Source organism: Schistocerca nitens, chromosome 8, assembly GCF_023898315.1.
Source record: "Schistocerca nitens isolate TAMUIC-IGC-003100 chromosome 8, iqSchNite1.1, whole genome shotgun sequence".
Classification (NCBI taxonomy): Eukaryota; Metazoa; Arthropoda; class Insecta; order Orthoptera; family Acrididae; genus Schistocerca; species Schistocerca nitens.
Window position 1 is genome coordinate 480,329,657 of NC_064621.1, and position 27,040 is coordinate 480,356,696.

The 27,040-nt window shown below is 44.4% G+C and overlaps 1 protein-coding gene across 1 annotated transcript in view; it reads right to left on the bottom strand.

Moving 5' to 3' along the window:
- Positions 1-737: 737 nt before the first annotated feature.
- Positions 738-27,040, bottom strand: part of LOC126199626 (UDP-glycosyltransferase UGT5-like) — a 61,476-nt gene continuing 35,173 nt past the window's right edge. The window contains exons 5-7 of the mRNA XM_049936551.1: positions 16,210-16,423; positions 15,908-16,127; positions 738-1,014 (exon numbers count right to left, since the gene is read on the bottom strand). Of these exons, the coding sequence (XP_049792508.1) occupies positions 738-1,014; positions 15,908-16,127; positions 16,210-16,423 (711 nt within the window). The remainder of the gene's footprint in view (positions 1,015-15,907; positions 16,128-16,209; positions 16,424-27,040) is intronic.

The following is a 27,040-nucleotide window of genomic DNA, read 5'->3' on the forward strand; positions in this document are numbered from 1 at the left end:
AGAAAATCAGTGCATTTCAGGTAATTGTCTGCCAGATAACCAATAGACTGTGTTATAACATTTTTAAGCCTGCAAACATTCAGTGCGTATCAGGTACATTATCATGTCTAACTACATTTTGACCTCTTTTGTACGTAGTTTATAACTGAAACAGGCAAGAAGGTAACCACAGCTTCAAAAAAAAATGGTTCAAATGGCTCTGAGCACTATGGGACTCAACATCTTAGGTCATAAGTCCCCTAGAACTTAGAACTACTTAAACCTAACCAACCTAAGGACATCACACACACCCATGCCCGAGGCAGGATTCGAACCTGTGACCGTAGCAGTCGCGCGGTTCCGGACTGCGCGCCTAGAACCGCGAGACCACCGCGGCCGGCGGTAACCACAGCTGCGTCTGGTAATGAGTGAAAACATTTTATGACATGAAATGTCGCATCCACAATTACAGAACTAATTAAACACAAGCACCATAATATTAAGCCCTTTAAAAGGGGTAGAACTAATAACTGAGTTTCGAAATAACGAAATTAGTTTCATTAATCAATAAATAGGTAAATATATATTTTGACCATATGCACAGCAGGAAATGTTTCTCACATGACATCATCAAACATGTTCAGACCCGTAGCACCACCATATCAGTCCATTCATCACCGGTTTTATAGACAATTAAAATAATTTACACTTCCCATTTAAAGTTATGTATGTTTTGTCAATAGGTTCCTCCAGCATGTTCAGGACCTCTTCTGTTTCATATATGCACGTGGTGAGCTTCTGCAGTAACAAATTGCCTTGTACAGCAGGTAGACCAAAATGGACGCCGTCGCAACCATGAAGGCGACGACGTCGAGCAACAGCAGCTGCCACCATCTCAGGTCGAGGGCTGCAGTGCGCAGATGTGGGGCACCATTGTGGCGGATCACGTACTCGATCCACCAGACAGCCTTGTCCAGTGATCCCTCTTGATGCTCACGGAATACCGCCGAGAACCGCTTCATGTTCTCCTTGTAGCTGAGAAAAAGTGGTACAGCTTAGTATCTTACTGGAAAAAAACAAAAATAAAATGAGAGTTGTAGAAATGGACTATCTCAGAAGATCCTATAGAATATCTCGGCGAGATAACGTAAGGAATACAATGATCATGGAAGTGACCGAGACTCAAGAAAGCATAACAAATTGAAGAATGACAGCTCGCCTGGTATGTACATACAATGCGAATGACAGATGGTCAAAGAAGCTCTTGATGTACCATCCCCAGAGAAGAACGAGGAGAGTAGAACCGTAGGTTGCGTGGTTAGCTGGGATAGAGAAGATCCCGAGAAAAAGTGAAACAGAAGAAGAAAAAGCATGGGAAGATGAAAACCAAAGGAGACATACGTAAAATGCAGCCTCATCGATATGAACCCAAGAGGAGAGAGAGGAAGATAATCAATGAGTACATATAGTTATTCCAGCTTTATACATACGAAGAGTAATTTATAACTACGTCCATGATATTAAGTTGCCATTCGTGTAATTAAATTTCATAAATAAAGTAAAGAAAAGAGACTACAGTTGGAAATACCATAGCAGCAGAGATATAGATACCTATTCTGTAGATATATAGCCTTACGTTTTTTTTTCGAATGTATACCATCCATCCAAGAAGTTCCGAGACTTATTTTATTATTGGCGTATAAGCGACGACTCTGCAGTTAAGCGCGGTGGCAGCTTGAACTACCAACTGTAAACAACAATCAGTCAGTTGTGAGAATGTAGCTTTAAACTGTAGACGTGCAGCCGTACTGCGTTGTTACGTTACAAATCGCAGTAGAGCAACATCTCTAAACCATGTGTTCGACAATCACCAGAATGTATTGAAGAAGAGAAAAGTGCGTGCAAATTTTATCCCACACCCCTTGACTCCCGAACAAAAACGGCAGATGGACACCCGCCACGTTTTGACTGAAACCAAAAATACAGAAAATTCCCTTCTGGAATGAAACTATCGTTAGTGATGAGACTTGGTGACATAATCGACATTCAAGCCAATTCGACGCTCAGCATGAACAACATTCAAAATGAGGACTTTTCCGAGAGTTTCAAATGGTTGTATGAGCGTTCTGTGCGTTGTACCCAAGTGGCTGGAGATTATGTAGCACATACGAAGCATTAAAACCACGATCTTAACTTTTCTCTATTTTTTATTAATACAGTCTCGATGCTATTTGGGCTGATTAAATATTGTATAGGAACCTGCAGTATTTTGACACTTTTAACTGTGAAGAAAATGAGACAGTATTGTATGAAAGCCACAGAGGACTTTGCGTAAAGCAGATATTTAAGAACATATTTTAGTGCGCTAGGTGATGCACGATAAATATTTGAATAACTTAGAGAGAGACGTGTGATTTGAGAGATAGGCTTCTCTAGTTAGTAAATCACAGTTCTTCAGTTCTACATCGAGATGTGGAAAATGAAGTACAGGATGGAAGGAATATTAGGTATTAACGTTCCATCGATGACTATCTCGTGGGAGACGGACAACATCAACGGTATACAAGACCGTATTCGCTTGGCAGTGCTTCAACCTTATCTGATAAACTTCGGTTACTTTCTTATGTTGTGGTGTTAAAAGCCTTAGTTATTAGATACCTACAGACAGACGAGATAAATGCCCAGTACGAACCATTATTGCCTTTGTCTTTGTCTAAATAACAGTCCAGTTACTGGAACTAATCCGAAAAAATTATTATTTTGCTGTAGTATCTGCAGTGTAGTTGGAGAACACAGTTTTCGAACAACTGCTCTAAATTTAAATATAATATCCGCTAAACATTTTTCGTGATGGGGCATTCTAGACGAAGTTTAACCTAATATTCTTCCATGTAATGTTGCCCCTCATCACCAGATTATCGTATTGAAACTTGTGAGCAGCTGACTCAGACGCATCTACCTAGTACGCTGTACCACCCATTCCTGCTATAATGACTGCCTCGACTGGTCGTGGTACACACTCCAGAGAAACTGACGACACTGGGAAAGTGCAGCGAACAGCCGCTACCACATACTGTGAAGTAGGACATAGCCAGTAATAGGGCACACCCGCTCTCCCAGTAGCGGCACAGATGTCTTGAACAGGATAGGGGTCGGGTAGCTTGCGAGGGGAAAATGGGGTCTGTAGAACCAGCCGCGGTGGCCGAGCGGTTCTAGACGCTTCAGTCCGGAACCGCGCGACTGCTACAGTCGCAGGTTCGAATCCTGCCTCGGGCATGGATGTGTGTGATGTCCTTAGATTAGTTAGGTTTAAGTAGTTCTAAGTTCTAGGGGACTGATGACCTCAGATGTTAAGTCCCATAGTGCTCAGGCCCATTTTTTTTTTTTTTTTTTTTTTGATGGGGTCGGTAGAATTGAGCAGGATCATCCCCAGTTCCATGAGGTTTTTCTCATTTCTGGCATTGGTGGGTAAGCGCATCGTCTTCTTGAAGCTATCAGTCACCTACATGACTCTCTAGATGGTAAAAATGAATCTACGCGCTCGAATGTTCTCAAGTACTTAGACGATTTCTCATATTACGCGAGCAGTAGCATAACATTGTTGGAAGAGTTCTGGGAAAGTGTGGTGGATCTAAAAAGTTAATATGCTACAAGACGCTGCTAAGACTAATTCTTGGCTACCACTCGAGCGCTTTCAGTTCTTATCAAACAGACATCGAATGAATTCAGAAATACGCTCGTAGGTGTAACCTATATTAAAACCGAAGACAGGTTTCGGAGAACTTAAATGGGAATTATTACAACAAAGTATAAGGGAACGGGTGAAGCAGGCACGTGGTCGTTCACCCTCCAGCGCGGTACACATATTTCCGTCACCGCTGATTCCGCATTGCCGGGTCGCTGCCCGCGCGAGTCAGCTAGCAACGCAGAATAAAAGAGGGTCTCTCTGTCGGCCGGGCGGCTGTTGTCATCAGACACCCTGCTGCGTCGTCAGACACCGGGCTTCCGCCTCGCGTTCGGGTCGTTAGGCTGCGAGGACACTGACCGCTTCTGAGTATGTATGTAACGAGTTTTTAATAAAAGTTAAAGTAAATTATTCGACCGTGTTCAAATGCTGATCACCGGCTCGCCCTAAGACCCTCACGCCCACCCGCCATCATCCTCACCAGTCAAATACCTTACAAAAGACGGCATAGTCCTCACGAAATCTTGTTGGGTAAATTCGAGGAAGAGTGAGTGACTGGCCTACTCCCACTAGCTTGTATCGTACATAGGGATACCGAGAATAAGGTATCAGAGACTAGGACGGGTAGAGAGTACCAATTTTTCTATATAGGCTGTGTTGTTGTTGTTGCTGTTACGGTGGTGGTGGTGGTCTTCATCCGGAGACTGGTTTGATGTAGCTCTCTAAGCTACTCGGTTGTGTGCAAACCTCTTCATCTCTTAATAAGTACTGAAACCTATACTATGAGATCAAAAGTATCTGAGCACTTGGCTGAAAATGACTTACAAGTTCGTGCCGCCCTCCATCAGTAACGCTGGAATTAAGTATGGTGTTGGTACACCCTTAGCCTTGATGACAGCCTCCACTCTCGCAGGCATACGTACAATCAGGTGCTGGAAGGTTTCTTGGGGAATGGCAGCCCATTCTTCACGGAGTACTGCGTTGAGTAGAGGTATCGATGTCGGTCGGTGAGGCCTGGCACGAAGTCGGCGTTCCAAAACATCCCAGAGGTGTTCTATAGGATTCAGGTTAGGACTCTTTGCAGACCAGTCCATTACAGCGACGTTATTGTCGTGTAATCACTCCGCCACAGGCCGTGCATTATGGACAGGTGCTCGATCTTGGTGAAAGATGCAATCGCTATCCCCGAATTGCTCTTCAACAGTGGGAGGCAAGAAGGTGCTTACAATATCAGTGTAGACCTGTGCTGTGACAGTGCCACGCAAAACAACAAGGAGTGCTAGCCCCCTTCATGAAAAACACGATCACACCATAACATCACCGCCTCAGAATTTTACTGTTGGCTCTACACACGCTGGCAGATGACGTTCACTGGGCATTCGCCATACCCGTATCCAGCCATCTGATCGCCACATTTTGTACCGTGATTCGTCACTCCACACGTTTTTCCACTGTTTAGTCGTCCAATGTTTACGCTACTTACACCAAATGAGGCGTCGTTTGATATTTACCGGCGTGATGTGTGGCTTATGAGCAGCCGCTCGAATATGAAATCCAAGTTTTCTCAAATGGTTCAAATGGCTCTGAGCGCTATGGGACTCAACTTCTAAGGTCATCAGTCCCCTAGAACTTAGAACAACTAAAACCTAACTAACCTAAGGACATCACACACATCCATGCCCGAGGCAGGATTCGAACCTGCGACCGTAGCGGACGCGCGGTTCCAGACTGTAGCGCCTTTAACCGCTTGGCCACCACGGCCGGTTAAGTTTTCTAACCTCCTGCCTAACTTTCATAGTACTTGCAGTGGATCCTGATGCAGTTTGGAATTCCTGTGTGATGGTCTGGATGGACGTCTGCCTATTACACATTACGACCCTCTTCAACTGTCGGTTGTCTCTGACAGTCAACAGACGAGGTCGGCCTGTACGCTTTTGTGTTGTACGTGTCCCTTTACGTTTCCACTTCACCATCACATCGGAAACAGTGGAGCTAGGGATGTTTAGGAGTGTGGAAATTTCGCGTACAGACGTATGACACAAATGACACCCAGTTACCTGACCACGTTCGAAGTCCATGAGTTCCGCGGAGCGCCCCATTCTGTTCTCTCACGATGTCTAATGACTTCTGAGGTCACTGATGTGGAGTACTTGGCAGTAGGTGGCAGCACAATGCAACTAATATGAAAAACGTATGTTTTTGGGGGTGTCCGGATACTTTTGATCACATAGTGTACATCCACTTGAACCTGCTAACTGTATTCAACCCTTAGTCTCGCTCTACAATTTTTACCTCCCGCACTTCCCTCCAATAATAAATTAGTGATCCCTTGATACCCCGAATGTGTCCCATCAACCGGTCTCTTCCTTTAGTCAAGCTGTACCACAAATTTCTTGTCTCTCCAATTCTATTCAGTGTTTCTTCATTATCCAACTATTCTTTACCATTCTTCTGTGACACGACATTTTAAAAGCTTCTATTCTCTTCTTGTCCATGGCTACACTCCAGACAAATACCTTCGGAAAAGAGTTCGTAACATCCAAATTTATATTTTATTATCAACAAATTTATCTTCTTTAGAAACGCTTTTCTTGCTATTGCCAGTCTACATTTTACATCCTCTCTAATTTGGCCATCATCAGTCATTTTGATTTTCAAAATAGCAAAACTCATCTACTACTTCAAATGTCTCGCTTCCTAATCTAATTCGTCAGCATCACCTGATCTAATTCGACTACAGCCCATTGTCCTTGTCCTGTTTTAGTTGATGCTCATCTATCTTCCTTTCAAGACCCTGTCGATTCCATTCAATTGCTCTTCCAAGTCCTTTGCTGTGTCTGACAGAATGACAGTGTCATCGGCAAACGTCAGAGCTTTTATTTATTCTCCCCGAATTTTAATTCCTACTTCAAATGTTTCTTTGTTTTCCTTTACTGACTGCTCAGTGTACAGAGTGAATGACATCGGCGATAGGCTACGAAGCCATCTCACTTCCTTCTCAACCACCGCTTCCCTGTCATGTCCCTCGACTCTTATGACTGCTGTCTGGTTCTTGTACAAATTGTAATTAGCCTTTCGGTCCCTGTATTTCACCTCTGCTACATTTTGTTTTTAAAGAAGAGTATTCCAGTTAACATTGTCAAAACCTTCCTTTCATTGGCTTATCTTCTGAGATAAGTCGTAGGATTAGTATTGCCTCGCATGTTCCTCCGAAATCCTAACTGATCGTCCTAGAGTTCGGTTCCTACCAGTTTTCTCATTCTTCTATAAAGAATTCGTGTTAGTATTTTGTAACCATAACTTATTAAACTGTTAGTTCGATAATATTCACACCTGTCAGCACCTGTTTTCTCTGGAATTAGAATTATTACATTGTTCTTGAATTCTGAGGGTATTTCGCCTGTCTCATACATCTTGAATATCAGATGGAATAGATTTGTTATGGTTGGCTCTTCCAAGGCTGCCAGTATTTCTGACGGAATGTCATTTACTCAAGGGGCCTTGTTTCGACTTATGTCTTTCAGTGCTCTGACAAATTCTTCTTGCAATACCTTATCTCCTATCTCATCTTCAGCTAGGTCCTCTTCCCTGTCCATAAAATTCCTTTCAATTTCATCTCTCTTACATAGAATCTCTATGTACTCCTTCCACCTCTCAACTTTCCTTCCTTTTCTTAGTACTGGTTTTCCATCTAAGTTCTTGATATTCATACAGCTGCATTTTTTCTCAGAAGGCCTCCTCAACTTTCCTATAGGCGGTATCCATCTTTCCCCTAGAGAAATGTGCTTGCAAATCCTTACATTTGTCCTCTGGCCGTTCTTGCTTAACGATTTTGCACTTCCTATCAATCTCATTTTTTAGATGTCTGTATTCGCTTTTGCCTTTTTCATCTGCTGCATCCTTATATTTTCTTCTCGCGACAACTGAGTCAATAGGTCCTGTGTTATCCAAGAGTTTCTACTAAGTCTTGCTTTTTACCTATTTCATATTCTGCTATCTTTTCTGCTTCATCTTTCAAAGCTACCCATTCGTTTTCTAATGCATTTCTTTCTCCTGTTTTCGTCAATCGTTAACCAATACTCCCTCTGAAACTCTCAACAGTCTCTGGTACTTCTAATTTATGCAGGTACCATCTCTTTAATTCCCTACCTTTTTGTAGTTTCTTCAGTTTCATGCGACACACCAAACTGATCAGTTAGATATGGCGAGAGATTTGCTGTCCCTCCACCACAGCAACCATCTTTAACACACTCTCAAATCAGGAGTGTATGTAACCACATCCTTTTTTGCAAATAATGAATATTTGTGTTCTTAAACATTAAGACGCTAATTCATATAGTTCTCATTTCCTTCATGGCCTTATAAATGTGAAACCTGTGCCAGGACTGCAACAACCGGATGTGATGGCACTCGCTGGACAGAGATTAATACCTGACAATTCGATTTTTTTTATTATACCTCTTCATGCTGCGTGTGGGAAAACATTAGCCTATAAATGTGATTCAGTTTCAATCAAACTTCAATTTTTTTCAAATAACCAACCTAAAACTCACTTGGATTATATAACACACCTCTTTCCACAGCGTCCTTCACATCCTGACATACCTCACATTGTATAAATAGCTGAAGTTCTCGAGTGATCTACCTGCCACCCACATAGTACAGTAAGTTTGTCGTCACATCATAATAACTTCTCTTCCATGGCGGAGCTCTTGTATCATAACGTCATCCCATAAGTCTCAGAGACATATATTGTCATGTATCAGCGTGACCTCATCGATATCAAGGTGACAGAAACCCACATTGTGCTGGCAAAACCAACCACATAAAAATTTCCTGCCTGTAGACTTAACAAATTTATGTCGTAAATGGGCTTTCAAGCACTCTGCTCTAGGCAATCTTAAAGGAAAGTTTAGTACTGTCGCGTTTCTTTGGTTCCGCTAAATGCATTCCTGGGCTATGAAGAAGGTTCATCGTGGGCTATGAAAAAGGTTCATCGGCTTAGCCATACATCACGAAAGAGCATTGTCCTCTCTATCACTACAACGTCTCCACTGACTTATTACTGTCAGGTGTTGTTTGGCCAACAACAAACAATGGCTTCGTATCCATCCTGATCAATATATCGACCACCGCCCCTTCCCCTCATGGACTTTCAAACGAAGAATAATTAATCGCCGAAAAGCTGAAACAACATATACTTCCTCTCCTTCCTAACTAACACTTTAGAACAGATGCAGCTGGACACTTGGCTCGAAACAGTGGATAGAAGGGATACCGCTCCTCCGAACGCAGGAAGTTTTTGGTCCCCCTATTATCTCACACCCATCAGCGTGTCAGAATGAGCCACAGGTGGACAAAATAAAACTCGCCTTTTTTGCATAGCATATGACTTAATAGCTTTTGAAACAGACATAGTTACTGAGGTCAGGCAAAGATGTGGAAACACCAGAAGAAGTGCGTGGCTGAACATAAATGCAGACGCTGGCCAATCCTACAGGTTGCGCTGTTGTATTTGACTACGGATGGCACCTGTCCAATATTCTCAATACGTTGCAAGTGTCAGTCGGGGTCACATTGTTTTGTGGAATTGTGAGTGTATTACATCGGAGCTATGTGTATTCTAAAGTGGGGTGGCCGTAACCAAGGGAGCTGAAGTGTTTGGTGTTTCAAGACACATTTTATCGAAGATTTATATCGCATATGGGGAAAGTGGGGGAACATCGACCACTAAGTCACGAAGCAGTCGAAAGTGTTGCGGCCACATGTAGTAAGCGTTGCTTCACGCAGTGGAGAATGGCGAAACAGAGGCATCAGGCGATTGCGGCATTGTGAAGTAAGTGCGGCACAGATAGCCTTGCTGACAGAAGCACACTACCAACTGGCTGACGCAAGGACGTACACAGACCGAGCGCCGAGCGAAGCCTGGAGAGTGTTCAGTAAGGAGAAGTGAGGCAAGCACGCTAAGTTACGCTACAATACGAGGTGTGGCTAGAAAAAAACCGGACTAGTACTGGTGAAACAATAAAACGAATGCAATAAGGCTGAAAGTCGCGTGGCCTGTCACGTGACTCTCGCTCCGCCTACTGCTCGAGTTTCATCTGCCTCCTGCACTCAGTCTGCCCGTGGCGTCTGTTTTAAGTAGTTGACGTTTTGTCTGTGCGTCGGAAAATGTTGAGTGTACAGAAAGAACAGCGTGTTAACATCAAATTTTGTTTCAAACTAGGAAAATCTGCAAGTGAAACGTTTGTAATGTTACAACAAGTGTACGGCGATGATTGTTTATCGCGAACACAAGTGTTTGAGTGGTTTAAACGATTTAAAGATGGCCGCGAAGACACCAGTGATGACACTCGCACTGGCAGACTATTGTCAGCAAAAACTGATGCAAACATTGAAAAAATCGGTAAACTTGTTCGACAAGATCGCCGTTTAACAATCAGAGCAGTGTCTGAGTTAACAGGAGTTGACAAGGAAAGTGTTAGGCAGATTCTTCATGAAAGTTTCAACATGAACAAAGTGTGTTCAAAAATGGTTCCAAAGTGTCTCACAATTGAACAGAAGGAACGCCGAAGAATGATTTGTTCTGACATCCTGGAAAACATTGAAAGTGATCCCACCTTCTTACAAAATGTTATTACTTGCGATGAATCGTGGTTTTTTACTTACGATCCCGAAACTAAACGCCAGTCGATGCATTGGAAAACTCTTGGTTCTCCACGGCAAAAAAAAGCACGAATGTCAAAATCGAAATTCAAGGCAATGATGATTGTTTTTTTTTTTGACATCAAAGGGATTGTGCACATTGATTGGGTACCAGAGGGACAAACAGTGAATCAGCATTACTACATTAGCGTCCTGGCTACCCTACGTGAGCGAGTACGGAGAAAACGGAACGATTTGTGGAGAAAAAAGTGATGGATCCTTCACCAAGACAATGCCCCAGCTCACAGTGCGTTGTCAGTGAAGACGTTTTTGGCAAAACACAACATTCCCATCTTAGATCATCCACCCTACTCACCTGATTTGGCCCCCTGTGACTTTTTTCTTTTCCCTAAAGTCAAGTCAGCTTTGAAAGGAACTAGATTTGAGACTGTTGAAGCAGTAAAAGAAAAAGCGACGGAAGTAATGTATGGACTTACCGAAAATGATCTGCAGCATTGCTATGAACAGTGGAAAATTCGTATGGAGCGGTGTAGAGACCGAGGAGGAGAGTACATTGAAGGAGATAACATGAAATTGTAAATAATTGTAAATAAATGTTTTTTCCAGCATCAGTCCGGTTTTTTTCTAGCCGCACCTCGTATACTGCGGGACTAATAACAAGAAGCTACCACCGAGTGTAAAAAACGTCCTCCTGCCGGATATAAATAGTGGAGCGCAGGCAGCAACAGACAGAAGCCATTTGGAAGCAGTTCGGATCTGAGGACGGACGTGGTCTGTGTCCGAATGTTCAATCTTCGTAGGTGACGATTCCGAAAGTCTGTTCCAGCTCGCAGGAGTCGTCCGATCGCCGCCAGACGTCAACTTCAGCTCTGGGGGTCGGCCCGAGTTCGGTCGGCACCACGGCTGACTAACTACAGCGAGAACTCCCAGCAGCGCGGTCTTGGTCACAGGCGCCGCCGTCTATGACGGGACCTCGCGGACATCACGACTGACGGCTTCCCAGCTGCTGGTGCAGCAGGCGTCGGCAGCTGACGTCACGGCAACCACAGGGCATCCTGACCAGCGGAGCACTGGTGGCCCGAGGCTCCGAGTGCGATCGGCGGCGCGCATTGTGCGCATTGTCAGAGAATCTACACAGCAGCAGCTAGGCGGAGGGATCCGCAGGGCTGGGCAGCGACGACGAGGGAGAAATTGTAAAGAAAGTTCAAAAAATAATTGTAAAACTCCACGCCGTCTCAGTCTTTGGCGCAGCCACTGCGTCTGCTGCTAACAAGTAGCGAGAAGGCGTAACAAGTGGTGCAGAAGTAGTAACATGTGGCCATCTGTCATAACAAAAGTGTGGTTGAGTGATCGTGACAAATGGCCATTCGAGAGGATTGTCGTGAAAAATAGGAAGACTATAGCAGCAAAAGACACTGGATAACTGAATGTCGTATTCGCGAAGCCTGTCAGTACCAAAACAACATGAAGGGAGCTCCATAATCTGGGAATTACAGGACGAACTGGAATACTAAGTCCACTCACCAGTGATGCAAATGCCCATAACAGGAAGAGGTGATGCGGAAGCCATAAGACCTCGACTATGGAGCTATGGAAGGAAGTCATTTGGCCTTATGAGTCTTCTTTTCACACTGTTTTCAAATTCTGGTCGAGTTTACGTCCCAAGAGCAAAATATGGCCTGCGTTCGGTGGTGATTTGGGCAACCACATCGTGATATTTCCTGGGACCGATGGTTTTCTGCAACGTCGCATAACCGTCAAGGATTATGTGACCATTGTAGCTGATCAGCCCCATCCTATAATACAAGGTTTGCTCCCCAATTGTGAAACTGTTTTCCGAGACGACAAGGCCCATGTTCACACAGCTCGAATCGTCCAGAACCGGTTTTTTCGTGTGCACTATAATGAATGGTCGTAAGTTACCTGCCACAACAGTAAGCATATTCAATACTACTGAGGCTTTGTGGTCTTTGTGGAGAGAAGGGCGCGTAACCGCTGTGCACCTCCATCATCGTTACTTGTACTCGCTACTATTTTGCAGGAAGAGTGGAATAAGATTCCCTTGAAAACCATACAGGACCTTTATTTAGACATTCTGAGACAACTCGAAGCTGTTTTCAATGCCAACGGGTTTCCTGCACCATATGAGGCATGGTAATGAGCAGTGTTTTTGTGTTCATATATTTTTGCTCAACCTCTGTACCTCGGTTAAGAATTTAATTGTTCTTTGATTCGTAAATATCTGTAGCGTAACTAGAGATGGATGTGTATCTCGTTCGGGAGTCTGATGATGATGATGATGATGTCCCATACTCCGAGGAACGTAGGGGACGATGCGGGAGACCCGCACCGTTCGGGAGTCTCGAGGGAAAAAAAAAACACCAAATTCTCGACTATGTGAGTTGCTCGAGTATGTAAACCAACGTACCTTTGTGTAAGAACTGCTTCCTAGAAGTGAGTGGCCATCAGGTTAAGCCGCTAACATCTGTAACTCTTTGAGACTGTATTGTTACTACGTACACCCAATAGCAGCATCTGCGTTTTCTGTTCATATGCCAGATCATCTGCCGTCAGTTAATTGTTAGTCGTTAACAATTAGTAAAGCAGACCTTGATAAGATTTCGATGTGAAGGATAAAACGCAAAAACGTAGTATCGTATGACCACAATATCTACTTGTTGTAATTGGAATTAATCAACTCATACAAGTACCTGGATGCAACAACTGATGAAGATACTAAATAGAATGACGATAGGCGACCAGTTGTAAATAACACAGAAGGCAGATTCCAGTCTATTGGCTTGATACAGGAAAAATGCAGACAGTCTGTGACTGACATGCTTACTAAACATGCCGTACAGTATTGGTCACATTTGTGGGACACAAACCAAAATGGACTAACCGGGGATATTGAATGTATACGACGAAGGACAGCACGAATGGCTACACCACTGACACACGACAGAGTAGCATAAAAAATGCTGAAATACCTTAACTGAAGGACGCATCAGCCTTGAAGACTGACGTCAATTATCCAGAGAAAGTTTCCTCAATCACGTTTAAGTGAGGAATCTAGGAAAATATTACAGCCCTCCGTACATCGCTTCCTTACATAATATGAGACCGATTACAACGAGCACAGCGGCAGTTAGGCAGTCATTGCTCCCTCGCTCCATTCACAAATGGAACGGAAAGAAACCCTAATATATGATGCAGTGGTAAGTACATTCTGCCATTCACTTCACAGTGGTTTGCAGAGTATGTATGCAGTACTATCGCAGTCCAGTCTGTTTGGTGGGAGCAACAGTAAATGGCAAAACGGCTCTTCAGAGATGAGCGGCACGTTTTATATTATTGCGAAGTAGGGGACAGTGTGTCACTGACATTATAAAGGATTTGGAGTGGACATCATTAAAACAAAGGCGTTTTTCGTTGCAGCGCAATCTTCTCACGAAATTTCAGTCACAAACTTTCTCCTCCGAATACGAAAATATTTTATTGACGCCGACCTACATAGGGAGAAACGATCATCGTAATAAAATAAGGGGAATTAGAGCTCGCAGAGAAAGATGTAGGTGTTCATTTTTTCCACGCGCTGTTCGAGATTGGAAAAATAGAAAATTATTGTGAAGGTTGTTCTATGAACCCTCTGCCAGGCACTTGTGTGTGATTTGCGGAGGATCCATGTTGATGTGCATGTAGAGGTCGCTCCCATCAGCCACCGCGCCGAGTATCAGCTTGGACTGCGCAAACACTAGATGTAGTGCAGATTAAACGTTTCATAATAGGATATATCCGCATACGCTTCATCAAAACGGTAATCCCTTCGTGCACAGTACTATGTGGCATTTCGGGAACTGGAGTGGTGGAATAAATACGAGGGTCATTTCAAAAAGTTAGAACAACGTAAAATTATGGTTATATTCATCTTTTTTCACAAAATGGCTTTACAGCTTTCCACGTTACCTCTAGCCTTCTCAACAACAGCGACTCAGTCCTTTTGTAAGTACTGTATTCCCGTTAGGGTACCATGTTTGTTGATCTGTCTGATTACTCAGATCATAGCGTCAGAAGCTTCTTCAATGGTTTGAAAACGTTTCCCTCGGAGTGATTTGTTGAACTTAGGAAGCAAACCGAAGTCTACTGGGCTGATGTCAGGACGCTAGGGTACATGGGGAAGGATTTTCCATATCCGTAATTCCCAAAACTCGGTGTACAGGTTTGGCAATCCACGGTCGCACATTATCGTGCAGAATGAGCACCCCAGATGAAAAAGTGTAGGACTATCTTTGACGAATTTTTGGCTGCAAAACATTTCTAGAAAGTCCTTATAGTGATGTCCCGTGGCGCTCTATCTGTTTCTAACAGTTAATTCCTGTCATTAGCCATAATCATCGTCAGGTTGGAATCTTTATGCTCGAGGAGAGTCGGGATGTTTCTACAGACTGAACTGTTACATCAGTTCTGGCTCAATATCTCGAACCCATGTTTCCTCTGTGGCAACAATCATTTTAAACACTGATCTTCCTCTGACTCGTAGCGTTGAAGCCATTGTTGTGCAATTATCTTGCGATTTGTAGTTTACTCTTTTCTTACATGATGAGGAACCCATCTTGTAGTGACCTTTCTTTCCTGTAGTTTCTCGGTAATGATTCTGAACACCGAAGAGACAGACATGTTTACTTCACTTGAAGTTTCTTCGCATGAGACCCGCCAGGTTAGCCAAGGGTGCTAACGCACTGCTTCCTGGACTCGGGTAGGCGTGCCGGCCCCGGATCGAATCCGCCTGGCGGATTAACGACGAGGGTCGGTGTACCAGCCAGCCTGAATGTGGTTTTTAGGCGCTTTTCCACATCCCACTAGATGAATACCTGGCTGGTCTCCATGTCCCGTCTCAGTTACACGACTCGCAGACATCTGAAAACGTTCGCACTATTTCAAGACCTCCACTAGACACAGACACATGGGGTACACTTATTCCGTCCCGGAGGAGAATGGGGTGGTGACTGGAAGGACATCTGGCCATTCTCCAACACCAACATCGCCAAATCCATAGTAACAAGGCCGATCCCGCGTTGAAGTGGGACAAAGGCCCAAAGAAAATGATGATGATGATGAAATTTCTTCGCATGTATTGTGTCGACTTTCTTGCAAATTATTGTCGACAGCGAAAGTATAGACTGCTGCAGTTGCTGACCGCCCGTCCTTTGTTGTCTCCAGTCCTTGTCTGGCCTTTGTGATAACTGTAACCCCACAGTGCCATGTGCTTCGATCTCGATCGCTATCCCTACATGCCTCAACTGGAGCATTGTGAATTTCGGTTGATGTGTTTCCCCTTAAACTCTCAATTTTAGTGTAAGATCAATGCTCACTGCGCGAGCTTTGACTAAGTCATTTTCTCCCTCCATTTCAAACCACAATTTCTCACTCAAAACACAAATTATCGTAACACTGTAGCTGAAGGTATGGCTGGCAACTTAAGCTGCGCGCACAGTAATCATTCCACTGTTACGAACGCGCTTACGTACCGTGCAGAAGTTTTCAAGCGGTGCTCGTATTATTGTCGTATGTTCTTACCTTTTATCGTCAAGGATGGTGTGAATGGCTTTGAGAACGGTATCGGTCGAAACATCCTTGAACTGCAGCCGGTATGCCACTCCAGCTTGTACCATTTTAGCTACATTGTGCTGCTGGTCCCCCATGAAAGGAATTCCAATCAAGGGCACAGCGAAGTAGCTTGCTTCATTCATGCTCTGGAGTCCTCCCTGGGTGATGAACAGACGAATGTTCGGATGTGCTGAAAAAGCGAAAAAGGGGATAAGACACACAACTTCTATGAAATTTTAATTACAGGATTGATGAACTGTAGAGAAACTTACCCAAGACGTCCTGCTGGGGCAGCCATTTGGCTATCATGACGTTCTCCGGCTGTTCAGGAAGGTTGTCCATCTCCCACTTCCACAGCACGCGCTGTGGAAGCTGCGAGAAAGCCGACAGGAAGGCTCGTCTCTTGTCTTCTGGCATCGCACTGGCTCTCACGTTGCTACCGAGACTGAAGTAAATAACTCCGTCTTTTGCACCGTCGAGGAAACTCTGAATATTCTGCAAGATAATTGGTTACTGTAAAGTGTCCAAGGTGGCATTCAGTTTAGGAATAAATAGATTCTTTGTACTTGCCTATATGCAATGCGCGTTCACTATCTGATCAAAAGTATCACACACTATCAGTATTGGGAGCGTGCTCCCTTTGCCTTTATGACGGCTTGAATTCAGCTGCTGAGAATTCTTCCGGATTGTCTGGCCGTGGTCAATGGAACTCTTCATTCCCTGACGTTTCGTCCAAGGCTACGTTGGACATCTTCGGAGGTGCTCCTGGTTGTGCTGAGTCTCGCCGACTGACGAGTCGGATGTCCAAGAGCAGCCTAAATACCGTAGAAAGTGGCCGTGGTCTGGAGTTCACGTGATAGCAGAGATAAACCTTGTCAAAGATAAAAAATTTTAAACTATCGATCATAGTACATCAAAGATAAAAACTTCTTGGATGCCTTCGCCATGAGACAGACTGATGGCAGCTTGAAACTTAAAGTCTTTCGGAAGGTTACACACACCGACAGATACTTGCATAAAGATTCCAATCATCAACCACAACAGAAAAGAGGTGTAATTAAAAGTCTAGTGGACAGAGCTAAGAGGATTTGTACGCCGGAACACCTGGACGCCGAGCTAAAACATATAAAGCAGGTTTTTGAGAAGAATGGCTACTCTAGTACTCTAGTAAGGAAATAAATAGAGTTTTACGACCGAATAACAGGAGGCCTAAGGACAACGATAGAACACAGCGATGGAAGAACACGGTTTTTCTACCCTTCATCAAAAAAGTAACGGATCAAATCGGCAAGATTCTAAGGAAACATGACGTTCGATCGATTTTCAGGCCAACTAAGAAAATAGGCGAAGCACTTCATTCCGTTAAGGATAAACGTCCCCCTCTGTCTGCAAGTGGTGTATATAAGATTCCGTTTACGTGTGGCAAGGTCTACATTGGAACTACAAAGAGAAGTGTGAATACACTGTTGAAGGAACATAAAAGTCTTTGCCGACTAGGGAAAACAGACAAATCAGCTGTGGCGGAACTTGCTCTTCAAGCAGGTGATCACGTAGTGAAATTTTTACTATGACGAACTATTATCCACGGCTATATAAAGAAACCATCGAAATATATAAACATGGGGATAATTTTAACAGAAAAGAAGAAGCCATGAAACTCAGTGATATATGGACTGGCGCTACAGAATCGATGAGAAGTTTTTATCTTTGACGTACTATGATCGATAGTTAAAAAATTTTATCTTTGACAAGGTTTATCCCTTCTATCACGTGAAATCCAGACCACGACCACTTTCCACGGTATTTAGGCCGCTCTTCGACGTCAGGCTCGTCAGTCGGCAAGACTCAGCACAACCAGGAGTGCCTCCGAAGATGTCCAACGTAGCCTTGGACGAAACGTCAGGGATTGAAGAGTTCCATGGACCACGGCAATACAACCTGGAAGAATTCTCAGCAGCTGAAACATCCGATCGTGAAAGCCTTCATTGTATGGCTTGAATTCAGCTAGGGACACTTACAGCGAGGTGATTGAAGGTCTGTGGAGGAATGGCAGCCACATCTTCCACAAGAACTGTAATCAGAGAAGGTGGTGTTAGATGCTGTTGGTCTGGAGTAAAATTGCCGTTGAGGCTAATCCCAGAGGTGTTCCATTGGGTTCAGGTTTGGACTCGTGGTAAGCCAGTCCATTTCAGGAATGTCATTGCTCTCAAATGGTTCAAATGGCTCTGAGCACTATGGGACTCAACTGCTAAGGTCATTAGTCCCCTAGAACTTAGAACTAGTTAAACCTAACTAACCTAAGGACATCACAAACATCCATGCCCGAGGCAGGATTCGAACCTGCGACCGTAGCGGTCTTGCGGTTCCAGACTGCAGCGCCTTTAACCGCACGGCCACTTCGGCCGGCGAATGTCATTGCAAACAAACCACTGCCTCATATTGGTTTATGACAGGATTCAATATCATGCTCATACCAACAATCATCGTTTCGACAGTTCCTCTGGTAAAAGTAGGAGACAATGCTAGTAAATGTGTCCATACTCTTCTGCATTTAGCGTTTTATAAGCACAGTATAGAGACCACACAGTAACCACTAGAAACATCTACATGCCCGTACACCGCTTCCTCCGTACTTCACTGTTGGAGCTACATGTGATGGTAAATAACGTTCGTTAAACCCAAACTCTACCATCGGGTTGCCACAGGGTACAGCGTGAATCATCATTCCAGATCACTCGTTTCGTCATACACTACACCACTTCAGGCGTCGCTTAGAATTGTCTACAGACCTGTGTGACACATGACGAACTATTATATGAATGCATTCACATAATTTGATTGGCCTGGCTGGGCAATGGGTCCACCTTCTTCAGTGCGGATGTACAAGTACGTCCGACCTCCTGTGGGAATGTCAGAGTAGCGAGAATGGAGGAAATGGAGAGGGAATGCGGATAGGTGGCGCTCGATGGGATTTGGAATCTGCCATGGGGCGTGCCGAGATAGTCCGCGCAGTGGCGATAACGCTGTGTCCCGGATGGCGCAGTGGTTACCGCACCTGCCTACTAAGCAGGAGATCCGGGGTTCAAATCCTGGTCCGGTACACATTTTCGCTCGTCGCAGCTTATTCCGCGTCACGTCCCGATGCAGCTGACAGCAGCGATCCACTCCCTTTACTTTCCTCTCTTCCCCTCTCCACCTTCAGTTTACATGTAACATAACGAACTGTTCGAACTTTCTATTCCATTCTTTTTAACTCCCAGCATTGTTGCTGGCTGGGCTGCTGGTAGCACTTTGGAACTGACGAGTGATCCCTTCCGCTGATTTCATACGACTTTTTACAGCCATCCTCCGCAACATTCTACTGTCTATTGTCCGTCAGTACACGTGGTCTGTCTGGTCTCGATAAAGCTGTGGTTGTTCCTTTGTGTTTCCACTTAACAGTGACATCACCAACAGTAGACTAGGGCAGGTTTGAAACGCTTGAAATAATATTGATGGAACTGTTACTGAGGTAACACCCAATATTTAGTCCACGTTCTAGATCACTTACCTCTCCTGAACGACCCATTCTGCTCCTAATGCTGCACTTCTGAGAACACAATACTCCGCGCCTCCTTTTATAATGGCGGGTCCGATTCTACTGACTTGCAGTGGTTAATCCCGCATTACACAAAGGTGTCCGAGTACATTTGATCCAATAGTGTACTTCTCCACAGTGTGTTTACTGCTATTCCAGGTAACTTAAACCCGAAATCCAGACTAAGAAAATGATTTTCTCGTATTTGCACAAAATGTATTCAGTACTCCGCGTCTGCAGTACAGTAACAAATGGCAGAATACTCTTAGTGTACGGTGTATAATTTCCTTTGTTGCTATACCTAAATGGCAGCGAGACAGACATACGGGTAGAAAGCAAAGTACACAATCTATATGACTATTCCGCAATTCACACTGAAGTGCTTGGCAGACGGCACATCGAACCACCTTCGGACTATTTCGCTACCTTTCCACTCTTGAATAGCAAGCGGGAAAAGTGAATACTTAAATCTTTCCGTGCCAGCTTTCATTCTCTTATTTTATTACAATGATCATTTTTCTGCATCTAGGTACGCCTCAATAAATCATTTTCGCATTCGGAGGAGAAAGTTTTTGATTGAAATTTCGCGGAAGGATCATGCCGCAACGAAAAACGTCTTTGTTTCAATGATCGCCACTCCAGCTCGCATGTCATACGCGTGAAGCTCTCTCCCCTGTTTCAAGATAACACAAAACGAGCTGTAGTTCTTTGAACTTTTTCGATGTCCTCCTTCAATCTTCTCTTATAAGCTTCCCACACCGCGCAGCAGTGCTCGACAAGGGGAGGGACAATCGCAGTGTATGCAGTCTCTTTAGCAGACCTGCTGTGTCTTCTGAAACTCCCTATCGCACACCCCTCAGATTCAGTGGTAAGGTGGTCTAGTGGATGGCCCGTCAAAAACTGAACACAGATCAACCGTCAAAACAGGAAGAAGGTGGTTTCAAATGGTTCAAAGGGCTCTGAGAACTATGAGACTTAACATCTGAGGTCATCAGTCCCCTAGAACTTAGAACTACTTAAACCTAACTAACCTAAGGACATCACACACATCCATGCCCGAGGCAGGACTCGAACCTGCGACCGTAGCAGTCGCGCGGTTCCGGACTACAGCGCCCAGAACCGCATGGCCACCGCGGCCGGCCAGGAAGAAGGTGCACTGAACTGTGAGAAAAAGCGAAATAGGAACGGTGGACGGTCCAAGAATATGAAGTGCAATAAAGAGCAGCCCGAAGCAGCAACAGCTTTGTCGGTAAGTGGTCCTGGTGTCGGACTGCCAAACGGCCGAACGGTATTCGAAACTCCCTCCTGCTATTTATTGTTTTCGCAACGTTATGAACCGTCCGTCCGGTCATTGAAATGTTTGTTCTCTTTCTGTAATCTTGGCAATTGACATACTACACATTGGTTGTAGAATACGAGTTATGTGGTAAGAATACGTTACCGTCGGAAGTACATGTGGTGAATAGTGAGAGCAGGCGAGATACCACATAGATGTCTCACAGAAATGAAAACATCAAATAAACGGGTGTGAATTATGTTACAACAAAGGAATTCAAGACTCAAAACACCCAAAAGGAATGCCACTTCAGAAACGTTAAAAATCTTTTTTTTGACACAGCACAGAGAAACTGCGTGACTGTAAAACCATTGCGTTCATTTGTTGCAGCTTATGCGACAAACTATTATGTTTTCATCATTTCCTTGGGAGTGATCACATTCACACGTACACCTACATCGAGCAAGGAGCCGTATCTCACTCACTTACGAGTCGTGCGAATTAGGTGCGTCGATAAGAGATTTGTATCAAATAATGCATGTACCGTCACTAATGCCGTATGTGACGCATCGGACGTGTTCTCCGGTGGAGGATTCCATTGACTTATCGCCTTGTCATCAATTACACCTCGCTGTTGCAAATGAACGTTAAGCCACGACACAGCCACAAATTTGAAAAAAAATCGAAACAAAATAAATAATTAATTTTGCACGAGGGAGGTTTGCACGGCTCGGTCGCTTGCGGTTTTATTACAGGGGATGGCTAACCCTCTGATCGAACACCTCGATCTACCGTGCCGGCTCTCTTGTCGCCTGCTCTGTACGAGTATTGCACCTCTTATTGTTGGACCGTTCACTGTTTCTATTTTGCTTTTTCTCACAGTCCAGTGCACCTTCTTGCTGCTTTCATGCTTTATCTGTGTTCAGTTTTTGACGCGCCGTCCACTGGACCCTCTTACCGCTACATCTGAGAGGGAGCGATGGGGAGTTTCCCTTATGAGTGTTACGCATGTTCAAAACAACCAGGTGTTTGACAAGGAATGGCTGTAGCTTCATCGAAACGGGCAACCAACTCTTTTGGAGTGTCTATCGGTATCTCGTACACCATCTCCCTAACATACAGAAATCCATTGCATTGAGCTCCAACTCACTTTGTCATTGACATCAGTCAATATTTAGCCACTGTTTTCCCCAGCTGTTGGATTGGGAGCGGAGGGCCAGTACCGTAAACACCACGCTCTCACGGCTGATGCTGCAGCTGTTATTCGTGAAACACCTGGTTGCTTTGAACGTGTTAGACAATCATTAGCGTGCAGATGCTCATAAGCGTGCAGATGCTAGTTGCGCATTAATGTAAATGGACGATATTATCAGGAACATCTCTGGTAAAATGTCCATTGCACGGCAGCTTGAATTCCGTCTCTCAACATCATAAGTGTCGAAACCTTCACGGATGTGTCACGGTGAACCTGTGATATGTTTTGTCACATAGAAGACTGTGTTTCTTTTTATCTCCTCTAAACACGCTATACATATATATAACTTTAGGTCTCCAACTTGATATCACTTTCGCTTCACATTTTCTTCTGCCTTCTTAGAAGCCAATTTTTTCTTAAATCTGGTTGTAGGTCAAATATTTTCGACAATGTCACATTACGATGCATCAGTATCGATTCTGATATGCCCAAAATCTTAGTGTCACTCCATGTTCCCTCCTACATCCCGAACGCTTTTGTCATTGCGCAGCATATTTGTATATGGAGGCGAAGTTGATAATTGGTTGGTGGACCGACTTAAATTGTAGCTTTTGTCGGTTGCAGTACCTGCATGCACTATATTCTAAATGCCCTCACTTCACAGGTAACGAAACCTAGATACACACTTACAGGGACATAAACAAAAAATTTCCGTACTAACAATACGTTAAATATTCACTACTTACCATGAAGAAATTTTTATTTATTAGTTTAGTCCATGTCTGTTTCATACTATTGCCAGAAGAGACTCTCATGTTTGAAAAGTAAAACGAAGGAGCTGTAGTTTCCAGAACGAATTTGTCTCACAACGCTCCCAACGCAACTTTGGAAAGGACCTAAAGAACATAGTACACTACTGGCCATTAAAATTGCTACACCACGAAGATGACGTGCTACAGACGCGAAATTTAACCGACAGGAAGAAGATGCTGTGATATGCAAATGATCAGCTTCTCAGAGCATTCACACAAGGCTGGCGCCGGTGGCGGCACCTACAACGTGCTGACATAAGGAAAGTTTCCAACCGATTTCTCATACACAAACAGCAGTTGACCGGCGTTGCCTGGTGAAACGTTGTTGTGATGCCTCGTGAAAGGAGCAGAAATGCGATCCATCACGTTTCCGACTTTGATAAAGGTCGGATTGTAGCCTATCGCGATTGCGGTTTATCGTGTCGCGACATTGCTGCTCGCGTTGGTCGAGATCCAATGACTGTTAGCGGAATATGGAATCGGCGGGTTCAGGAGTGTAATACGGAACGCCGTGCTGGATCCCAACGGCCTCGTATCACTAGCAGTCGAGATGACAGGCATCTTATCCGAATGGCTGTAACGGATAGTGCAGCACGTCTCGATCCCTGAGTCAACAGATGGGGACGTTTGCAAGACAACAACCATCTGCACGAACGGTTTGACGACGTTTGCAGCAGCATGGACTATCAGCTCGGAGACCATGGATGCGGTTACCCTTGACGCTGCATCACAGACAAGAGCGCCTGCGGTGGTGTACTCAACGACGAACCTGGCTGCAAGAATGGCAAAACATTTTTTCGTATGAATCCAGGTTCTCTTTACAGCATCATGATGGTCGCAGCAGTGTTTGGCGACATCGCTGTGAACGCACATTGGAAGCGTGTATTCGTCATCGCCATACTGGAGTATCACCCGGCGTGATGGTATGGGGTGCCATTGGTTACACATCTCGGTCACCTCTTGTTCGCACTGACGCCACTTTGAACAGTGGACGTAACATTTTAAGATGTATTACGACCCGTGGCTCTACCCTTCATTGGATCCCTGCGAAACCCTACATTCAGCAGGATAATGCAGGACCGCATGCTGCAGGTCCTGTACGGGACTTTCTGGACACAGAAAATGTTCGACTGCTGCCCTGGCCAGCACATTCTCCAGATCTCTCACCAACTGAAAACGTCTGGTCAATGGTGGCTGAGCAACTGGCTCGTCACAATACGCCAGTCAGTACTCTTGATGAACTGTGGTATCTTGTTGAAGCTGCATGGGCAACTGTACCTGTACACGCTATCCAAGCTCTGTTTGACTTAATGCACAGGCGTATCAAGGCCGTTATTACGGCCAGAGGTGGTTGTTCTGGGTACTGATTTCTCAGGATCTATGCATCCAAATTGCGTGAAAGAGTAATAACATGTCAGTTCTAGTATAATATATTTGTCCAATGAATACCCGTTTATCTTCTTCATTTCTTCTTGGTGTAGCAATTTTAATGGCCAGTAGTGTACTTCCTTCCAATCACTGACAAAGTGTAACAACCTCGGCCTCATTGGTTAACGCACAGTCAGTCGTTCCTTGCACGGCCTCCGTGGACGGAGGAAGAAAGGGAGAGGAACACTGATTACGTTGGTACAAGATGTGTAACTTGTTACGCAAACTGACACAGCATTGGCCTCTCTACGGATGGCCGCGCGGGGTTGCCGCACGGTCTTGGACGCCTTGTCATGATCCGCATGGCTTTTCCCATCGGATGTTCGAGTCCTCCCTCGGGCATGGGTGTGTGTGTGGTCCTTAGCGTAAGTTAGTTTAAATTAGATTAAGTAGTGTGTAAAGTTACGGACCGATGACCTCAGCAGTTTGGTCTCATAAGACCTTACCACAAATTTCCTAAATTTTCTCCACGGACGCGATGATGTCACCAGGCGCGAGGCGCCATATTGGAAACTACCGCTTCTAGCGACTAAAGTGCGCGTTTATGTTGGCGGCCGAGTTTAGGTTCGTTCTGCGCATCTGACGTCACAAAACACAGTCAGCCAATGAACAGAGAACGACGTTGCCACATCTCGACTGCAGTGCAGAGCACGGACGAGTGTCTTCAGTTTTAGAAACGTTTAGTCATAAATAAAGTAATAGAACAAAAGTAATGTCTTGATAGCAGACTTTCTTTTATATAAAGTTTGGAAAAAGCATTCTTTATACCAATTGCTTCATATTCTATTAATTAATTAAACCAAACCAGCAATAAGACTCCTAATTCAGGCGATAGCAAGGAAAGGTGTTTGTATCAATCACACAAACTGCTTTTTCGCAATAAAGAACAGCGGTAATTGTTTATTTCCTATTGTACTTCGACGAGCGTGAGTAATTCATAGTCATACCAACAGTGTTTGTCAGTATTTTGCGTGACGTGTTAGAGTCTTCATGGGGGTCTGCAGTTAGATAAGTTGCGATAGTGTAATGGTCAAGGTGATGCACTTCTATGCAAAAGGTTATGAGTTCAAACCTTGTGCAGAGCTTAATATTTTCATTATTTAAAAACAATATCGAAGTGCGTTACTTCACGAATTATATTCGTTTGAATGCAATTTTTCGAAATTTCTAGTGCTTTGTCTCTTTATTTAAAATAAAGCCAAACGTGCTCAGTGCAAATAAAACTTTTTTTACAGTCGCGAAGGACGGAATATTTCTCAATATTACATACGACTCCTATGTGGTACTTAAATGAAATATTGTTATAGAGTAAATTTTATATGAAATGTAGGTATCTTTTCCACATTTCATTCTCAATATTGTGACAACTAAAATCGACCATACGGAAAGTATGCTCTATGGACTTTTACCTCTGGAAACTCTTCAAAATTTGGTGCAATGGTTTACTATATTTAATGCTGCATAATAACTGCGTTGAACATCGAAACAAAATTAAGTCATTTGTGGGGGGAAGGTATCAGTCAAGAAGATGTGTAAAAATCTAATTTTTGGGCCAAATAGTTTTTGTGGAATCGAATGGTAAGACTGTCAAAGCAGTCGGAACACGATGTGTCTGCACAGGCGAGCAGTGCAGTGACAAAATCGCGCACTGCGCGGAATGCGGGGAGCACGTCTCTGTAGCAGCGAAAGGGTTAATGCGGCCGTGGTGGCTTTACTTCATAAACTGCGCGCTCCCCCCTAAACGTAAGCTTGCGAACTATGCTGTACTATGGCGCTGCTTCTCTTGGTGCGTGCAACTGGCAACGCAGCAATCTCCAGCGTCTGGGCGGGCATGCGCGAGCCGCCAAGATAAAAGAATTGAACTGTAGTAACTGTCCTGTATTTCCGTTCGATGTCCCACTCGCGACGGTCCGGCACTTTAACTGATGTTTAACTCCGAAGATCCGGGAAAATTATGTCCTGTCAGAGACGTCTTTGGACCCGGAGAGCCAGGTGCGTGCAGTAAGTATTCTCTGTAAATGTGCCAGCATTTACACACCATCCGCACCGTCGCCGAGGTCTGTGGTGACCACAGGGATCACATAAAACAAAAAGTATATATGCTAGTGATCGGCCACAGTACACAATTTAAGGTTCAAATGGCTCTGAGCACTATGGGACTCGCCGGCCGAAGTGGCCGTGCGGTTAAAGGCGCTGCAGTCTGGAACCGCAAGATCGCTACGGTCGCAGGTTCGAATCCTGCCTCGGGCATGGATGTTTGTGATGTCCTTAGGTTAGTTAGGTTTAACTAGTTCTAAGTTCTAGGGGACTAATGACCTCAGTAGTAGAGTCCCATAGTGCTCAGAGCCATTTGAACCATTTTTGCCACTATGGGACTCAACATCTTAGGTCATAAGTCCCCTAGAACTTAGAACTACTTAAACCTAACTAACCTAAGGACATCACACACACCCATGCCCGAGGCAGGATTCGAACCTGCGACCGGAGCAGTCCCGCGGTTCCGGACTGCAGCGCCAGAACCGCTAGACCACCGCGGCCGGCCCACAATTTAAGGGGAAGAGGATCTTGGTCCAGGCGACTAAGTATTGCGATTCCATAAAAGAGGGAGCTGAGATTCGATTATGGCGCAGTAGCTTCAGCAGAGAACAGAGTTATACTGCTACGTCAAAGGTTTCCAACGTGGGGTTAACTATCCCATAGGGGGTAAAATGAAGTTTTCTGATGTGTAAATGATGTAAGGAAGTAAATTATTTTTAAAAGATCATAAATACCTTCACTATTTCGTGATACTGATTATATAAATTAACAATAATCA